Genomic DNA, 19,523 nt, shown 5'->3' on the forward strand with positions numbered 1-19,523 from the left:
ATATAGGGTTCCAAATAAATTCCCATGTTTTATATGGTTTGAATCGTGAAATGTTCACCAGATGAGAATTTTGATAATTCTTATATACTTCACATCTTACTAAATTTTTAGTAAACTCCATTCCCAAAAAATATGACTAGGACATTCGTGAAAATTTCGACGTGATCTCAATATACTGGAAAAAGGGTGTACATTTCGATAAACTCTATGCATGTATTTATGCTTAACATGCTATGCTTAACTTAGTATGCACGCATGCATTAACCTTTTTAAAACAATAAAATTGTCAATATAATGTAAAGAATGATAAAATATTAATTGTGAAACAATACTTCTGTACTTACATTGCTTGTTGCAGTGGCGTTAGAAAAGATTTGTTGATACTTTTCCACATTTTGAATAGCTCTGAATGCTTTATCAGATGGAGCAAAAACAGTTGTTGGTCTTCCCATCGTTTTAAGGTATGACATAAACCTTAGGTTGCTCATGGCCAAATTATAAAATTGGCTGGAAAAAAGTTATAAATGAATTAGTTTTTATTATTATTGAGAAGCCCATTTTGAGGCTTTTAAGAAAGTCAATGACATTATAAGAGGCTTAATGTTTATTTTTCCCAAAAATAGGTAGTAAAGGGACATATATTTTGTGTGCATCGTGCCATGTTTTCGTTAACTATAGATACATAAGGAATGCTTATTAACTATATAAGAATGGATTATATACAATACAAATAATATACAAATTGTTTTAATATAAAAATATTCCCATTTAATGAAACCGGCACCACATGATCACTTCCATGAGTATTTGTGTGTGTTATTTTGTATAATTGCGATACCCTTTACGTCCCCATAGAAAACTTATAATTGAGATTTGCTATGGATCTGTATGGAATAATGACGTTGAAGTGCAATATTTGCATGAAATATGCATGTATATCTATGCTCGACATTTATAGATACTTAAAATATAATACATGAAGATATGCATAAATTATTATAGGAAAGGGAGACAGTTACGGAAAGGTGCTATAAATACAGAAGTGAGATTATTCTCAATAAAGTGCTACAGTTCAGAGAAAACATTTATAGAGAGTTGAACATTTATAGTGACAATTTAGGTTTTTCATAATCATACTTCATTCAACTTTTATTTTTGTCATACTTTTATTTTTTTAAATAGTAGAACTTATTTATCAGACATTTGTTAAAGTTTGTTTTTGTCTATTTATGTTTATTGCAATCGCTTATTTTAGCTAACTAAAACATATACAAATATCAAATTATATAAGTCGTATGTTACCGAAAATTTCTTAGAAGAAATTAAGGTAGAATATTTTATTATAATGTTAAAAAAATAATAAACTGATATAGAATATGCTGATTTTTCTAATAGAAATTGTGCACGTAGTTTTCGAAGCAAACAGTTTTTTGCTCTAATGTTCGTCTATGTTTTCTTGACTGCTATTCATATATAACATTTACCTTTGCCCTATTATAACTTTTTAAAAACAGACTGTACAATTTTGAGCAACCTGTGTTAGTATTTCATTGTTCACAACTACACGGAGAAAAAAAAATCTTATAAGATTACCGTACTGCATGGTAATGACTTTTATGGTAAAAGAAAACCATGATTCTTGCTAATAAAACCAAATAATACAAAGCATACAACTGTCTCTTTAGTAATTTTCCAGTTTATATGGTAAAGGGTTATCGGAAATTCTGGTTTTCAAATAGTCCTTATTGTGATGTGACACACTAATAGAACACTTATTATTACACATTTAGTAAAAAATACAAAACTGAAAAGAAAAATTAAAGGAATAAATGGTTTTTATGCCATGCTCTAAGGTATCATGATAAAATTTCCTAATTTTATCGCACTTAATAAATTTTAAAAAACTTGAAAATCGCATTTTTTCTTAATTTTAACAAAACTATTTCAAAAGCTCTTCGGTAAGAATAACTGTACTTTTTAGTGTTATCATAGAGCCATAAACACAGTGAATGTTACCATTGTCTGGTTGTTTTGACCATACCTTTTTTCTCATTGTATCCTTAATAAATTCCTTAAATTTATATGGAAAGACTTTGTCACCCTATAGTTGAACTTATTTCTTCTAAAAAGGAAGGATAGTTTTGGTTTTTTAAAAAATTTTGATGTCTATAGTTGATTTTTCAGCAAAAAATTTCTTAAAAATGATATTTAACAATACAATCTAGCTTATTGTTGAAATCAAAATTTTGTTTCTTTAAGTAAAACTTTATTCAAATTTATATTTTAACTCGAACAACAATACAACAATATCTTGCTTTTTTATTATTATTTTGGAATGCTATTTTTCGAAAATAATTACTCCCATTTTGACGCTTTGTCTTTGTGCATACAATAACATTGGCTTCTCAAAATTTCCTTGTTTCCAAATTTCTTAAATTATTCGAAATCCATCTAATCTTGTGAAAATCATATTTCTGAAAACTGCATGGTTTTCATTCTAAGACAGTTGAGCTATAATCAATTTCAAAACAACTTTTCCAATACTTTTAAATGATTCGAAGCTCTAGAATTTCTATTCCACCAAGATATTTTCACTGATTTTTATTATTTTTACAGAAAAATACAAACAAATTAGAATATGGGCGATGGTTAAAAGTCATTCGTTATTTCGTAATGACATTTTTAATGTACTCTAGATTTTATTTATCTTTCCTTTTTAACTAGTGCCAAATAAACTGTTTAACAAACTCTGGTCAAATGTTTCTTTGTTTTTAATCTATAAACGTTGGTTGAGCAAGAAACATAATAAAGTGTAAGCTTAAAATTGTTAAGTTTATCCGAAATAAAAAAACATAACAGCTTGAGTATGCATGATGAAAAGAAAGGAGACACAAAAAGCAGTGTAATAAGAAAATTTAAGTAGTTATTTGTGAAAAAAAAACACCAGCTATTTACTCACGGTGCTTATTAATACGAAAATAATTATCCTTAAAATAAGCAAACTACACTTTTAATACATGGCAGCTAAAAGAACGCATATAATGGCGGCAACACTTTTCTCACCATGCGAAAAATGCCAATCTATTAAATAAAACTGACGGTGCAAAGTAAAAATGGGCAAAAATTTGAGCAGAGGAAGAGGTTTAAAACTCTAAATAGTTATGATGAAGTTATGTTGGCTTAAAAATATGAATTTTTAAGTGTTATAAAAAGAAAAAGATGAATTTTTAGGTGTTATAAAACGGAAAATATGAATTTTTAAGCGTTATAAAAAGGAAAATATGAACTTTTAAGTGTTATAAAGAGGAAAATATGAATTTTTAAGTGTTATGAAAAGGACTATATAAATTAGTTGAGCGAGAGACTTTTATTTAAAGATGCAATAGAAGAATTTTTTAAAGGCAAATGTTATTTAAAAATAGCAGAAATTCTATCATGTACGTGACAAAAGCAATATAATTAATATTAGAGTTAAAAAAAGACTCATATTTATTCCTGAAATATCTTTTCTAAATGCGGTTATGTTACACTCTCAGAAATAAAACTCTCACTTTTTACGATTCCGCAATCCTTGAACTATATTCAGTTAATTTTAAGAATCATTTCGTCACAAAATCATGTGATTTGTGATTAAATGCGAATTCTTAACTATATGGCAAAAATGTTTCCACAACTCGATACCTCATCGTAGTGCCCTGTGGGAGATTGTTAACTGGAATGACGAAACTAGAGTGAAGACTAAATGATAAAAAATAAAGTGACAAAATAATCCGACCGGCGTGTATGGTGGTCCTCGAGTTGTGACATTGATTCACGTATTTGGTGACAACGATAAAATGATTGTTAGAAATGTAGCACATTAGGCAATAGGATTTTTTTCTTCCTTTTTTGAAAAAGTAAAAAGATGAAACATTTCTTTAATTTTGATGAAATTCGTTTCCTCGAAAAAGTGATGACAGTTATTTCATCACTTCGATGAAATTTTTGCTCGCAGAATATACCAGGAAACGATTTAATCAAAAACGATGAAAGCGTCTTGATATTTGATTGTCCATTTTTTATAGTGTACAGTTGCAAAGCAAGGGGGAAAAACGGCTTGAGTCCATTTTTCACATAAGGACAATTAGATTACCATTTGCTGAAGTTTGATGATTACTAAGCTTTGACAAAGTAGGCATGAAAGTAGGCTATCCCCGAGAGTTATTACATTGTGAAGATTGACAGTGCTTTGGAAAGATAGTTGCTGCATCAGTCGCTTTTTCTATGAATCTTTATTTCTTATTAGTCTTTAATTATTTTATTCCCATTTATAGGAAAAACTATATAAAAATATTTTTTCTGTTTATATCTATAATGAAAATGCCCTATTTGTTTATGCAAAAATCGACTAAAAACGCAGTTCAAAATGGAATGAATTTCTTTTTAAACCTAAATCCTTCAATGATTAATTTGACCCCTAAGCGTTTGCTTAGATAGTTTACTTCATATTATTTAAGGCATTAAAATTTGAAAGCTTTAGCGCAGAGCTGGATGTATGGGAGAATTTTTATTTTTAATATGAAAAATAAATAAATAAATAGATTAAAATTACATTTTAGTGAACTATATCCTTCGTAAAGTCGGGATTTATTTTTATTATACAATATGAATATCTTTAAATTTATTTCAATCCAACTTTCGAAAATAATTTAATGAATATTCAGTAAACTATTTAAATGAAAACAACGACATCTAGCTTAATATTCGAAAAACTACTTCAAATATTAGAAGTAGAAATTTCAATATCTTCTATCCCCATGTTTGTGGCATGTTCTGAAGAAAATTACTTTTATTTATTCCCAAGTATTTATAATACATACCACGTTTATCGAATAAAGTCACACCCTTCAAAGCTTATTTAAGCGTAACAGTCAACGTTGTAGAATGGTTATTTTTTTCACTTTAGAAAGCAAAGTTTTTGCTTATGTTAAACGAAGCATAACAACTGTTATCTGACTTTAAAAGTTTTATCTCAGAAGACTATTTTCGAAAAATAGTAATTTTTCAGCTTCTATTTTAGGTTTCAAATTTCTAAGACAGGAACGTTTACTATTTTTCTTTCTTTTTGGTATCAAATGCCACAGAAATCCTTTTTTTTATTTTTAATAGTTTATGTGAAAAATATTTATACTTCATAAAATGTTATTGATTCCCTTTTTGCTATAAATTTATTCTCTCTAAATTAATTTATTCTTTATTCTTACAGGAATTCCGCAAAGGGAGAAAAAAATTTTGGTAAAATTACCATACAGTCTGGTAATGACATTTCTGTTTAAAAACCACATAATTCTGATTAAAAGAACCAAAATATAAAGTATTTAAACTATACATTTAGTAATTTTTTCGTTGATATAGCAGCTGTTTATCAGAACTTTTGGCTTTCAAAATTAAAATTTTTATTACCACACGTTTATAAAAAATACACCAATAAGTAATTAAAATAGCAAGATCTAAGGTATCATGATAAATCACCAAATTTTATCATATTTGCCGAATTTTATCACGCATTATAAATTATATTTTACTACTAATTTTACCAAAATACTTACCAAAGTGCTTAAAATTACCGAGTTTTTTGGTGTTCCCATAGAGCTAGAAACGTGGTATAGTTTTGAAAGTAATTTTTTTCTCTGTGCATTTTTCAAGAACGATGTACATTCAGTAATATATATATATACACTGGTTATCATAAATTAAGGAAAAATCACAAAAATAGCGATAACTCTTTCAAAAGTAAGCCAAACCGTGCAAAATTTGCATATGTTGTCCACTAAGAGTAGCTGAGTAAAATTGCAATATGCAAATTAGTGGCGCTGCACTCGGCTTACGTCATCTGCCTGGAGCATAAAAGTCCAAGTTTGAGAGAAAGCACACAAATTTTACTGTGATTGCGACATTGAAAATCTGAGATAGCCAATTCGTAATAATGACCTCTAGGCATCATTTGCCTGAAGAACTACGATGGAGAGCCATCGGGAGACTAGAGGCAGGGCAGAGTCAATCAGAAGTGGCCAGATGGCTAAATGTGAGTCCATCTGTGGTTCATAGACTTTGGAGGCAATTTCAAACCACAGATTCGGCATCTAGGAGGTTCAGTCAAGGACGGCCAACTGTTACGACCAGTGCCGATGACCGATATTTGACATTAAGTGCACGCAGGAATAGAACCGCTACTCCGACACATCTTAGATCCTCTCTTGCTGCAGCCACCGGAAGGTTGGTGTCAACGTCAACTGTGCGCAGAAGGCTCCACGAAGGTGGTCTGTATGCGAGACGACCAGCCATTTGCGTGCCGCTCACATCACGCCATAGGAGAGACCGTTTGCAGTGGGCCCGACAACATGTCCACTGGACGTCAGATCAATGGAGGCCTGTTCTCTTTACGGATGAGTCCAGGTTTAGTCTAGAAAGTGACAGTAGACGTTATTTGATATGGAGAGAACCTGGGACCCGTTATCATCCATCAAACATCCGTGAAAGAGATGCATACGGAAGAGGCAGTGTCTGTGTTTGGGGAGGCATATCCTTAGGAGGGCGCACATACCTCCATGTCTTTCCAAGGGGAACCGTGAATGCTCAGGTTTATCGAGACAACATCCTTGATGCTTATGTGCGCCCATATGCCGGGGCAATTGGTGATTGCTTCCTGTTACAGGACGATAATGCAAGACCACACAGAGCTCGCATTGTTGATGATTATCTTCAACAGGAAACAATTACTCGCATGGAGTGGCCAGCTCGATCCCCGGACTTGAATCCTATCGAGCACGTTTGGGATGCTCTAGGGAGGCGTGTATCTGCCATCAATCCGCCCCCTCAGACCCTTGCCACGCTTGCAACTGCTTTACAAGAGCAATGGCTCTCACTTCCTATTGAACTGATAGACCGCATAATTGAAAGCATCACACATCGCTGTTTGTGCTGTATTGCTTCTAGAGGCAATCATATTCCATATTAAAGGTACTTTTTCTATTGCAAACCGATACTTCCAATTTGTTTATTTTATACATGTGCTAATTTCTATACTACTATTAATGTCTGATAATTTCTTTTTATGTTGTTTAATACCTTACTATGTGTTGTATATTGTGGGTAAGTTTCATAAAATTCCATGTGTAATTTCTTGAGTTATCGCGATTTTTGTGAATTTTCCTTAATTTATGATAACCAGTGTATATATACAGTAATATATATATATATATATATATATATATATATATATATATATATATATATATATATATATATATATATATATATATATATATATATATATATATTACTGAATGTACAGCCTGCATAGTAGGCCTTGGCTCTCCATGGCGCGACAGCCCATAGAGGGCCAAGGCCTACTGTGCCCATCTCAGTTTTCTTGACCTTGGGCTCTGGGGCGCAGGAGCAGATGTTCCGATTAGGTGGTCAGCCGAACGCGGAACCCCCAGTGTTTAGTTCCCAAGCATGCTTGGTTCTCATTTATCGACTCACTGAAGGGATGAAAGGCTGAGTCAACCTTGCCCGGCTCGAGAATCGAACCAGGGATCTGTGGCACGACAGCGCCAAGCGCTACCGCTCAGAGCCACCAGGGGGCCGTATATATATATATATATATATATATATATATATATATATATATATATATATATATATATATATATATATATATATATATATATATATATATATATATATATATATATATTTATTGCAGTCATAGTATGGGGAGCTTCTCGCTCTCCATACTATGATTACAAAATGAAAACTATTTCGTTTGTCCACCCACTCGACCATACTGCCTTGATATAAATATTTATGGTTCATGTATGCATATATATGGCCATTGTATGATGCATTACTAGTATTGGCATACTGAATCTAATTTTCTGCTCATCATTTTAAAACTGTCAAACTTTCTTAAAACGTTTAACATTTCAGAAGTAAGACAATTAAGAAGATTTAAAAAAGTGAGATTTTGAAAACAATTAAGTGATTGTTAACTAAAAAATGATTTTACATTTGCACAAAGCAAAATTTTCAGAATATATTATATGTCTTACATTAAGTCTTTTTAGTCTGTTTATTTTGATCTAAAATTAGTTTTTTTTTTCGAAATTGAAGAATATATAAAGAGGACTAATAAAAGGGATGTAGAGGACTAGTATAGATTTTTTAAAAAAAGTAAAGATTTAGTTAGTAATATTGCTAAGAATGTATATTATTAATTGTTAGTTGTTTGTTCGTACAGTGTTAATTGTCAATATTTTGCATTACTTTTACGATTTTCGTAATTTTCAAGTTTTATCTGATTCAACTTTAAAGTCTTTTATATGAAACTATTTCGCTTAATAAATGATTTCGAAAATAATTGCTTGCTGCTTGTTCGAATCAATTTAATTTACCATAGAATGTTATGCATGCATGTATTAAATATAATCGAGATATATATCAATAATGTTTACGTTTTTTCAGATACAAATTAAGCGTTTCGTTAAATTGTACCGATTATGATTTATATTTTAGATTAACACGAAATTTTTCTTATAGACTCTTCATTCTCCAGTGACTCACTGTAAAAAATTCTGGAGAAAATTACGATATAAAGTGCCATCACTTGTGTGCAACTTCCATAAAATCCATTTTTGCCGTAAAACATCTACCGTAACTCTTACAGTAATATTTATTTAATTAGAGTGGTTCAGCAATTTTACTATAATTATTACTGTAAAAATTAAGTTATATCACATTTTTTGTTCCGTAACATGCTCCAGTAAAAATGGATTTTTACTGTAATTTGATTTGGAATTTTTTACAGTGTAACTTGGAGCCTACCCAGCTTTAGATCGATACGTCCCAGCTTGTAGGGGAAGTAATTACGACCCACATTACTACACTGGTGGACAAAATTAAGAGATGAAAGACATTTTCCCAAATATCTCAAAAAATACTGAATATAAATGAATGAAATTTGGTATGGATATAGTTTATTCCATGATAATAAAGTATGCAAAACAAAAATGAAAGTACCATTCACTGGCAAGACCTATTGCCAATAAATCCGATGTAGTCTGAACTTAATGTTAAAAGATGACAATAAAAGTGAGGCTTGTACAGTGTGTGTTGCCTCTAGTATGGTGTATGGTCACCCCTGACAGACAGACAGCATGCACAACGAGTATGAATGCTGTTGATAAGGAAGTTAAGGAGGACTTGTGGAAGACACTCCCATTCTTCCACCAGAGCAATTTTTAACTCCAGAATGGTTCTGGGGGGAGGTTGGCGCATCGCAATAGCTCTCCCAAGAGCATCCCAAGCATGCTCAATAGCATTCAGGTCAGGGGATTTGGCTGGCCAATCCATTCGTTGAATATCCTCGCTTTCCAGATACTCATCAACCATGAGAGCCCTATATGGTCGCTCATTGTCGTTCATAAAAATGAACTCAGGGCCAACAGCGCCCCTGAAAAGACGACCATAGGACTCTAGGATCTCCTGTCTGTACCTCTGGGCATTCACGGAACCATTGTCAAACACATGGAGTGGTGTGCGGGTATCTTGCATGTGCAAATGAATGTGCGAAAATGCTTTCCATCTCTTAATTTTGTCCACCAGTGTACATAAAAGACGCTGGACACGAAATTGTCGAATCCATGATCTCTGACCCAAAACGAGATGTTACAGGAATGCTTTCCTTTTTTGTTCTTGCATGCATATTTAAGACTTATAAAGAAATAATTATTACCTAAGTCGTTCGCTTTTATATTCTTCTATTTGCTCCCAAAGCGTCTTGTCTATCACCATTAATGGTTTGTCAATGAGGTGTACTACTCCATTGCTTACTGGTATGTTAGGTCGAACAATTTTGGCACGTACCATACCTTTACGGTGTTTCATATCACTTAGAATGGTGTTGCTTTGAATGTACCCTAAAATTGAATTATTTTAAAATTTAAAATTATTATAATTTTTGAAAAATTGTAAGTCATTGGAAAATAAAAATGAAATTTTTATTTCCATTATCCATTAGATACTTTGGTTCTTAGCAGTTTTAACAATATAGTAAAATTATCATAGTATGAATATAAATATTATAGTAACAGTATCAGTCTTTATATTAGTATCATTGTAACATTATGAGAAATATAGCTTCAAATGTTTCAAGATATTTAATAAATTTAATTCATCTTATGGAGATATTAACGTCATTATAATACTATGATGAGGTTAAGTTCATTTAGGAATAACATAAAGAAATAGAACGATCAAGACTTTTTCAGTGAAGTAAAAAAGTAATGTAATTATGTAAATTCAAGCCTCATTTGAATACACAGTGGTAAAAACATTAATTGAATAAAAGGTATATTTCTGAATTTTAGAATCTTAGGAAAAGAAATTACTTTTGGAGGTGTTTTCCTCAAGTTTGTGTTGATGAATAGAGAGAAAAAATAACAGAATAAATGAGGCTTCAGCATCACAAGCGATTTTTTTCCAAAAAAAGAGATAACTTTTAAGCAAACTTTGGCTCATAGTCTAAAACAATTGAGGGAATTCTTTGGGGACAATTAAAAAACAATGTCTTTGTTTAATAGTAGGTTGATCTTAATAGTATGAGGAATCTATTTGTATCTACAATCAAACACTCGCGAAAAGTTGGATTGCAATAAAAAAAATAGCTCAATTTTTCTTGTTTCATGTTTGTGAGAGGGAATGAATAAATTAAGATAAACTCTAAAATTCTTTTGGAATCTTTATATTACTTCCGAAGTAGAAAGGATAATAATAAAGAAGAAAAATTGTATTAATACTTGCAACAAACTGTTGTTTTCAAAAAAATATGTACTTGATATATTTAATATAGATATTAATGTTTTTTAAAAATTCATGGAAATTTCTTTGCTAGCAACTTTCTTTTTCTTCTTCTTTTTCTTGATTTTTTTTAAGATTTAAAAATATCAACTTCTATTTAATACTTGTCTTTGATGCAATTCCAGTGATTGGTATTGTATGCGCTATTTCTATTATAATTTTCATAGCTTGTTGTTTTTTAAATACTTAATGTACCTAAAGCTAAATAAAAAACTGGTAGCAGTGCTACAACGATTCATACAACATTAATATTAGGAAATAAGAATTAAATTCATTGATAGTAACATACAATGAGTATTTTATTTAGGCGTTACATAGGTTATTTTCATAATTCAGTGCCATTTGCTGCTTGCTTAAAAAAAATATTTTTCATTGAAATAGTCAATTAACATGTTTTTTCTTTATAACAACAGAAACTTTCAAGAAAAAAATTATAAAATTTTAAGCCAACAATTCAGAAAAATATTTTAAAGAAAGTATAGTTGAAACGGAATTGTTCGATGCATGAAACCTAAATTGTTCTTCCTCGGAATTACTTTCAAGGAATGAAACATTCTACTTTGTCATATTTTATAATTATAAAGCTGTTCGATGTATAAAACCTAAAATGTTTTTCCTCAGAGTTACTTTCCAGGAATAAAACATTCTATTCTGTCATATTTTATAATTATGAAGCTGTTCGATGCATAAAACGTAAAATGTTTTCCCTCACTGTCACTTTCCAGTAATAAGACATTCTACTTTGTTATATCCTAAAATTATGCTAAATACTCTAAATTGCATCTTAAAAAGGTTTCAAACGATATTACAAGTATAAATTTTTGAGTAACTGCATAATACAAAAGGAATTTTTGAATAACAGCATTTGTTTAACATTGAAGGTACTTGATACTTTGAAAAGCATCTGTTTCCAATATTGGTTGATGAATGAAGCATTTTAGTGCTAAGGACTTTTTTACTATGTCACGTTTGTCATCATAATTTGTTGCATTAAGAACAATAAATAATTTATTGATTAAATTGGTCAATTCAGTTATCTTATTGGGAGTTTTATTGAAAATGAAATTGAATTTTAATAATATTTTTTTAAACATTATTTAGCCTAAGGAATTTTGAATTTTTGTTCTTTAAACCTTTATTCCATCTGGAATAAGACGTGACATTGATCATAAAATTTCCTTTTAAAAATTTAAATTCGCAATAGATTAATAATATTAAAGTAACATAGAAATTTATTTTGTCTATTACATAAAAGAAATATTTTGGAAATCGAATATCATCGAAAGAATTTCATCTCGTCTGGCTACAACTAAAAAAAAAAAAAAAAAAATAAGAAAAACTGTATGAACATCATCAAAATAATACCAAAAAACAATAGTATGTCTTTAGTTTATCTCAAATAATACATATTCTCAAGCAATGTTTTTTTCGTTTTGCTTCATTCAATTTCCAAATGACACTGAATTGTATAAGTAATCCATATATAAAATAGAAAATTTCAATCGAAATATTAAATTATTGTAAATATACGAACTTTTTTGTACGTTAAATAAGAATACGAAATAAAGTTTATTAACTGCAAAAGAATAATTTCGAACTTACATTTATCATCATCCTCGGTTGGAGATTCATTCGTAATTTTTAATTCAACTTTCAAATGTTCTCCCCATGTTTCTGAAAGGTAAGTTTTTCTGCTCATTGTCCGTAAGAAAAGAACATGTTGAGAAATCACGTGAGCTCGTACAATCTATAAAAAAACAATTCAATTACACCTTCAATTGTCTGATATATAAAAAACGTCAATATTTATATTCAACAATGCGCATACATTTAGGACATATTATTAGGATAATATATTATTCTGAACAAGAATTTACAATAAATAGCAATACTAAAGAGCATAAATGGTAATGCTTTTACTTTCGTTACTTGTAACAAAAGTAAAAAGTACGTAGTAGTTTAATTTTTTTTCGCTGCGTTTTTCGGGAAAAAGTGCAATTATTTGTAGCGAGACTATAGAAAGTAACTGTTACTTTTTTCCGAAACATATTAAGCATTTTCCTCCAAAAAAAATTAGTTTAAAACTGGTATCATATATTCCTTGACAGCTAACTTCTTTTTCCAAGCACCATTAGTCTTTTGCTTACGGCTGAATCAGAATGGCTTCTTTATACTAAGCACCGTAAGCAAAAAGTCAAATTAACCCTTTTCTTACGTTGTTCCATGTGCGGTCCACATGTTGTACCAGCCGTAAGCAGAAAGTTAAAGACACAATTTCCTGAAAGGGAGAGAGTGACTCTTATGAACACTCAAAAACTTTTTTGCAAAAGTCATTGAATGACAAGCTTTTTCAAACTTCTAAGAATCAGTTGTGACAGGGATGGACTGGCCCACCAGGACACCGGGGCCTATCTCGGTACGCCCTTTTAAATGGCACCCTCATACTCCGCTACTTTCTGTTTGAAAAAAAAAATCAGAAGACAAAAAGAAAATTATCTCCCATTGCTCGGAAGGGGATAAGTTTACAAGGTTCCTTGTACGAATTTCAGACTCAAATTTTTTCCTGTGCAAACTTTCTAGAGGGAAAAGGGAGGTGGGAGGCTTTTTTTTAAAAAAAAAAATTTTTTTTTTAATGAGAAACCGCAACGACACGCAACATTGTATTTCAAATGAACTCACCAGGAGAACGAAATTGTTTGGTCATTTTGACCTAAGAGTTTTGCTTATCACTGAAAAAATACCTTCCCTCGAGCAATTTAGTCTCCCTTTTGGTAAGTTGAAATAATATTTATTTGATTTTTTTAAATGTCAAATGCAATGATTCATGTATGTGGTTGGGTGGCGCAGCTGGTTTGTCGTCGGCCTTCTGAGTCCAAGTCTGCGTGTTCGATCCCTGGCCCAGACACCGGATTTTCGGGATGCAGAAAATCCTCAGCGGCCATGTCGTATGATTATGCGACATGTAAAAGTTCCCTGGAGTGCCTCATTGGCTCTTGGCATTTCCGGCAAAATTAAATTCCTAGTGCACTTTAGCATCCAAATAGAGTCTCGGTGCTGCCATCTAGTGTGGCAGAAACTAGACGTTCAAATAAACATGACCAACGGTATCTCACCCATTGTGGTGGTCCTGAAAGAGTGGATACCATCTCTGGAGAACGCACTAGGTCTGCTCATCGGCAAGACCGATTGTGCAGCTCATTGGAAATAAAAAAAAAATGATTCATGTATGTATTAATAATTTAACATTGCGTTACCCATGTAAGCGGAAGGGTTGAATTATTTGATTCTTTTATAATTAAAGATGTTCTGTGAAAACTTACTTAGGGCAATATCACTCTATTTTCAAATTTTAGGAATTGATATTTTTTTAATGAATGGTGAAGGTTAAAGTTATGGGTCAAGAAGAAGTTGAAAATGTTCAGCTTCGCCTAGTTTCTTAATATAATTTAAATAACTATAATCTTTAATAATATTGACATTGAATTTGCTTTTAGACTTAATGTTGGGAAAATATTCACTATATGTTCAAAAATTTAAATATTTTTAAGAATTAATATATATTAGCCTAATGTTTAAAGAGTTTATGATCGTCATTGAAGATATCAAGTCACAAAATGATAGTCATTTTAACATTTGCCTTCAATTTTGTATAGCTTATATGCTAAAACGAAATCATTAATGTTCACCTGCCCACCTGACCACTGTGCCTTGAAGGTTAAGACATAAACGTTTTTAAATGATTGTTATACGAGTCGCAAACAAAGTGCAAATAGGTAAAAATTATTTGTTTTATAATTGAAAAAAGGGATTTGCCACCTGAAAGTTTAAAACCTTTTAATAGACTATATTTTTGTAAAGAAGTTTTGTCGGGTTGTCAGCTATCCTGGGCTCCAAGACAATTGTCCAACTCTCCCCGCCTTGAGTACGAATTGAATTCATCATATCTAAATTGAATGCATAATTTTCTTAAATTGTGATGTAAAGTAGAAATGTCTGCTTATTTGCACTGAAATTCTAGGATTTTTAAATTTCCCATAGAGTTAACATGTGTACCCAGATTTACTCCACTAGTGAGGTAAGATCGGGTGATTTAAATTTTTTTGGAGAAAATTCATTTATAAGAAATGTAGTACAATGACTCTTCAGAAATGATGTATTGTATACGACTAAACAATGGATACCTTGATTAAATCTGGAAGTTTGTAAGTGTAACAGATTAGTTCCAACCGACTTTCAAATCTTAGCTACCCGGTATTGCCCCCATTTTCCCTATATGATTAGATGGAAATACACAAAAAGAACGGAAAGAAATAAAAACGATGAAAAAGAAAAAAAATCTTCTAAAAAAATTATGAAAATTAAAAAAAAATTAAGCAAATTAAAAAATTAATTCTATTCTAAATAGAAAATTTAACAACGAAAGGTTTTAATCTCGTTCTCTAATAATTTATACAGCCAAAAAAAAAAAAAAAAAAAAAAAAAAAAAAAAAAAAAAAAATATATATATATATATATATATATATATATATATATATATATATATATATATATATATCTATATATATATATATATATATATATATATATATATATATATATATATATATATATCTATATATATATATATATATATATATATATATATATATATATATATATATATATATATATATATATATATATATCTATATCTATATATATATATATATATATATATATATATATATATATATATATATATTGTATATATATATATATATATATATATATATATATATATATATATATATATATATATATATATATATATATATATATATATATATATATATATATATATATATAAATAATTGATTAAAGATATAATTATATATATCATTTTATATAATAATTATGTAATATAATTGAATTGTATATAATATAAATTCCACAATGAAATTGATTTTGCTGCTTTTAGCTTTATTTTCAATGAGATTAACTTTGCAAATGATTTGTTGTTAGTTTTTGATCTCGCTTTAGTTTTAACCACACTTAAATTTTGATTCATCGCGATTATATTTTTTGATTTTATGCTTGGCATTAGCTTGAGAAATATATTTTGAAGGCAGAGATTACTGTGGACTAAGTATATTTTTATAAAGGAAAGCGTAAAGAGAAGTATTTCATCTTGTAGCTTAATTACAGTATAACATCGATTATATGGACCATTTTTAACTGAGATACCTTAGATAACAGAAATCAGATTCAATGTACTATAGGCTTTATGCGCTTTCTTAGTTTGTTTCTCAGGTTAAACTTATTGCTTTGGTTTTAGTAAAGAAATCTGAACGTTGTAATTTGCTTTGATTCATCCGTCTTTTTGTCAATAATGTTGGAGTTAGGTTAAGCTAACGTAGATTCCAATTCTTCTAAAAGGAAGTTGTTTTGGAAAAAAAAGTTTTCTTTCTACGAAAAATATAATATCATAGTTTGAATAGATCGGTAAAATGGTCTTACAAATAATTAAAAAATCAATGAATCAGATAATGATTTGTATTTTACTTTGTACATATGGTTTACAGAAAAAAAGTACCGCTATCTGAGACAAAAGTGCATGTGAGCAACTGATTAAAAACCGATGTTACCTCAATAATTCGATTCTTTCAATTACCTGAAGTAGATCCTGTAACAATCACTTCAAAAATTTAAGGTCTTTATTTATTTCCTTAATTACTTTATTTGAAATTTGAACTAGAATAAGCTATTCTTAAGCAAAATATCACATTAGTAATCCCTCAAACTTTAAAACTTATAATGGTTTGTTTAAACTTTTAAATATATTTAGGGTCAGGGGCATATTTTATAATCTGTATAGAGATTTACCGAGTTACTTACGTGACAAAAAACTCTATTTATTGATGCAAAAGAGAGAAAAACAATTTTCACGCATTTCCGAACCTTTAAATAATATGTTATTACATTTAAGCGAGTAGTTTTCTATTTAATAGTTACAAGATATAAATGAAAGCAGAGACATTTCGTTAATAAAAAAATAGGTGATCATCAGTTATAGAAGCATTAAAAATAATAGTGTTCTACGCCTACAACTAGGCATAGTATAATCATAAAAATTTAAGTTCAATGTTCTCGAAATTATACTTAACAAGTTTTTTTTCACACCTTCAATTATATATTATTATTTCTCATTTACTACATTAAATCTATTAAATTGTATTTACCACATTAAATCATTTACTGCATTAAATCTATTAAATTGCATTTAACTTCAACTTGAGTTAGTTTTCGAATTTAGACATTGCTATTCATAAACATGGAAATTAAAAAGTTTAAATAAAAAAAATTGTAAAAATAAAAACTAACAAAATTCCTTGAATAAAGCCTTTATTTTCGCAATAAAATGACAGTTATAAAACTTAATTTTATTCTGATTCAGACCGACGCACATTTTTGAATTGTGTCTGAATCTGATGAGGCACTATTTGAGCCAAGCGTTTGAAGAATAAGATAATTCCTATGTATTTCCGATCAATACGTCAAATAGGTGCTTACGCCTTTCACTACAGCTTGACTAACGTAATGGAAATAATAGAATTTTTGAATGTATTGAGTGGCGAAAAGAATTTCATGGACCTAAATTGTTTCTTTCTTTCCAACTAAATGAGAATACGAGATAGAGTCCATTAACAATAGAATTCTATAGAACCTTATCTACGGCAGTTCTTTACTCTTTAATGCAATTTCGAATGCCATGCTCAACGTCAAATTATGTTCTTTCTTATCCAGTTTAGAATAAATATACGCTGAGGCGCAGTTTTTGCTTTTCACTTTACCGAACTTTACTTACCCTGGCATCTTTTCCTTTTTTGATTTGCGCTTCTAATAGAGAAAAGTGTTGGAAATGAAAAATTCAATCAAGCTCGAATGACGGTTTTCTATCTTCGTTTGATGGAATTCTGAGTACAAAGTACTGAAAGTAATGAAATGAGAATGCTTTGTTTAGAAATCAGTCGACACTTTTTTTAATTCCTTCAGCTGTATTTATTATGTCATATGTTTGAAGGTAATAAATTAGTGAATAAAATGACTGTACATCTAAATGTCTAGAATAAAACAATGCGTCGAGAATGAATAATAAAATTAATCTATGTCTCATTTTATAAGATAGAACGGGATTGATTGAATGTAATTATTCATTTCAACAAAGGATTAGCAATACTTGATTAATATTAAAAGCGACAAACCACTCATTTAAGTGTTCTCACCGGGTGTATATTTTTAGCAACTCGTTCTGTAGAACAATTTTATAATTTGCCATTTGGCTTTATCTGAACAGTTTCCTTCAATTAGTGATATATATTAAATATCATCAGACTTGACCGTAAAATTGAAAGGAATTGCACTTGTGACATTACTTTTTTTATTCTTTTATTTTTTTTTATTCTTTTTTTTATTCTCTATTCTTTCTTTCTTTGTTAGGGTGAGTAATTTTATGCATTATTATTATCAAATTATCGTATATTAGCTTGAATTTGCTATTTTAATTATCGTAATTTTCATTTTTATTAATTAAATTCTAAATTCGTAATTAAAGCGACAAACTGTGTCTTACAATTTTTGCAGTAAGGAAACTACAAGGACTATATTACAGATACGTCTGGTATTACATGCTAGATACTTGTGCAAGTTTCAGCTAAATTAATTTCCCAGTTGAAGCAACAAACTGTTTCTTTACATGTTTTGCAGTCACGAAATTTCAAGGCTATATTGAAGGTACTTCTGGTATCAGATAATTGATATTTATGCAGGTAGAAAGTGAGAGAGTTTTTGAGGCTTTTTACCATGATATATGTAAAATAATAAAATGTGCTGAATTTTATTCCATAGGTCACATGAAAGAGCTGATGCTATTGCATATGGTTCGTTTTAGGAAGGATTATTAAATTAAAAAAACTCCAGCATATATTTCGGTGAATTATTCGGAAAATTATAGCTTCTGAAATCATGAAATCCCATTTTTTGACATTTCTTAAAATTTATTTTGTTAAAATATTTATCAAACATTATTTTGCATTCTGAGCATATATGAATTTTTTCTCAGTTACCACATAATTCAGTAAATCTCTGGATTCTGTTATCTATTTTTACTGTTACAGTGATTCTTATTTTAATATTTAATAATATCGAGATCTTTTTATAATGTAGGAATTTCAAATGAAGAAAATTTATTTTCCTATTTTTGTTTGATGTTCTGCATCATCGAATAAAGTAAACTTAAGGTCTGCTTCATAACTATTGCCACTGATACATAATTTTATTATCCGTGGCAAAACTAAGTTTCTATTCATTTTGAAAATCGAAAAAGAATATTATAGCGAGGAAAAAAACAAAAACCTCATTGAACTCTGACAAATCACTAGATTAAGAGATTAGATAGGTGGAGATTAGAGATAAGGAGATTAAATGGAAAAATTAAAAACATAGAAACGTTTACTGAAACTCAAAGGCGATAATCATATATATATATATATATATATATATATATATATATATATATATATATATATATATATATATATATATATATATATATATATATATATATATAAATGATTACCATTTATACA

The 19,523-nt window shown here is 29.6% G+C and overlaps 1 protein-coding gene across 1 annotated transcript in view; it reads right to left on the reverse strand.

The window, feature by feature from the left end:
- The window catches only part of Fas1 (fasciclin 1 Fas1 domain-containing), a 276,999-nt gene that overhangs the window by 17,618 nt on the left and 239,858 nt on the right, over positions 1-19,523 (reverse strand). The window contains exons 6-8 of the mRNA XM_016057640.4: positions 12,502-12,646; positions 9,776-9,959; positions 345-507 (exon numbers count right to left, since the gene is read on the reverse strand). Coding sequence (XP_015913126.1) covers positions 345-507; positions 9,776-9,959; positions 12,502-12,646 — 492 coding nt within the window. The remainder of the gene's footprint in view (positions 1-344; positions 508-9,775; positions 9,960-12,501; positions 12,647-19,523) is intronic.

The sequence above is a fragment of the Parasteatoda tepidariorum genome, chromosome 11 (assembly GCF_982258835.1).
Source record: "Parasteatoda tepidariorum strain Cologne lab strain chromosome 11, Ptep-v5.0, whole genome shotgun sequence".
Lineage (NCBI taxonomy): Eukaryota > Metazoa > Arthropoda > Arachnida > Araneae > Theridiidae > Parasteatoda > Parasteatoda tepidariorum.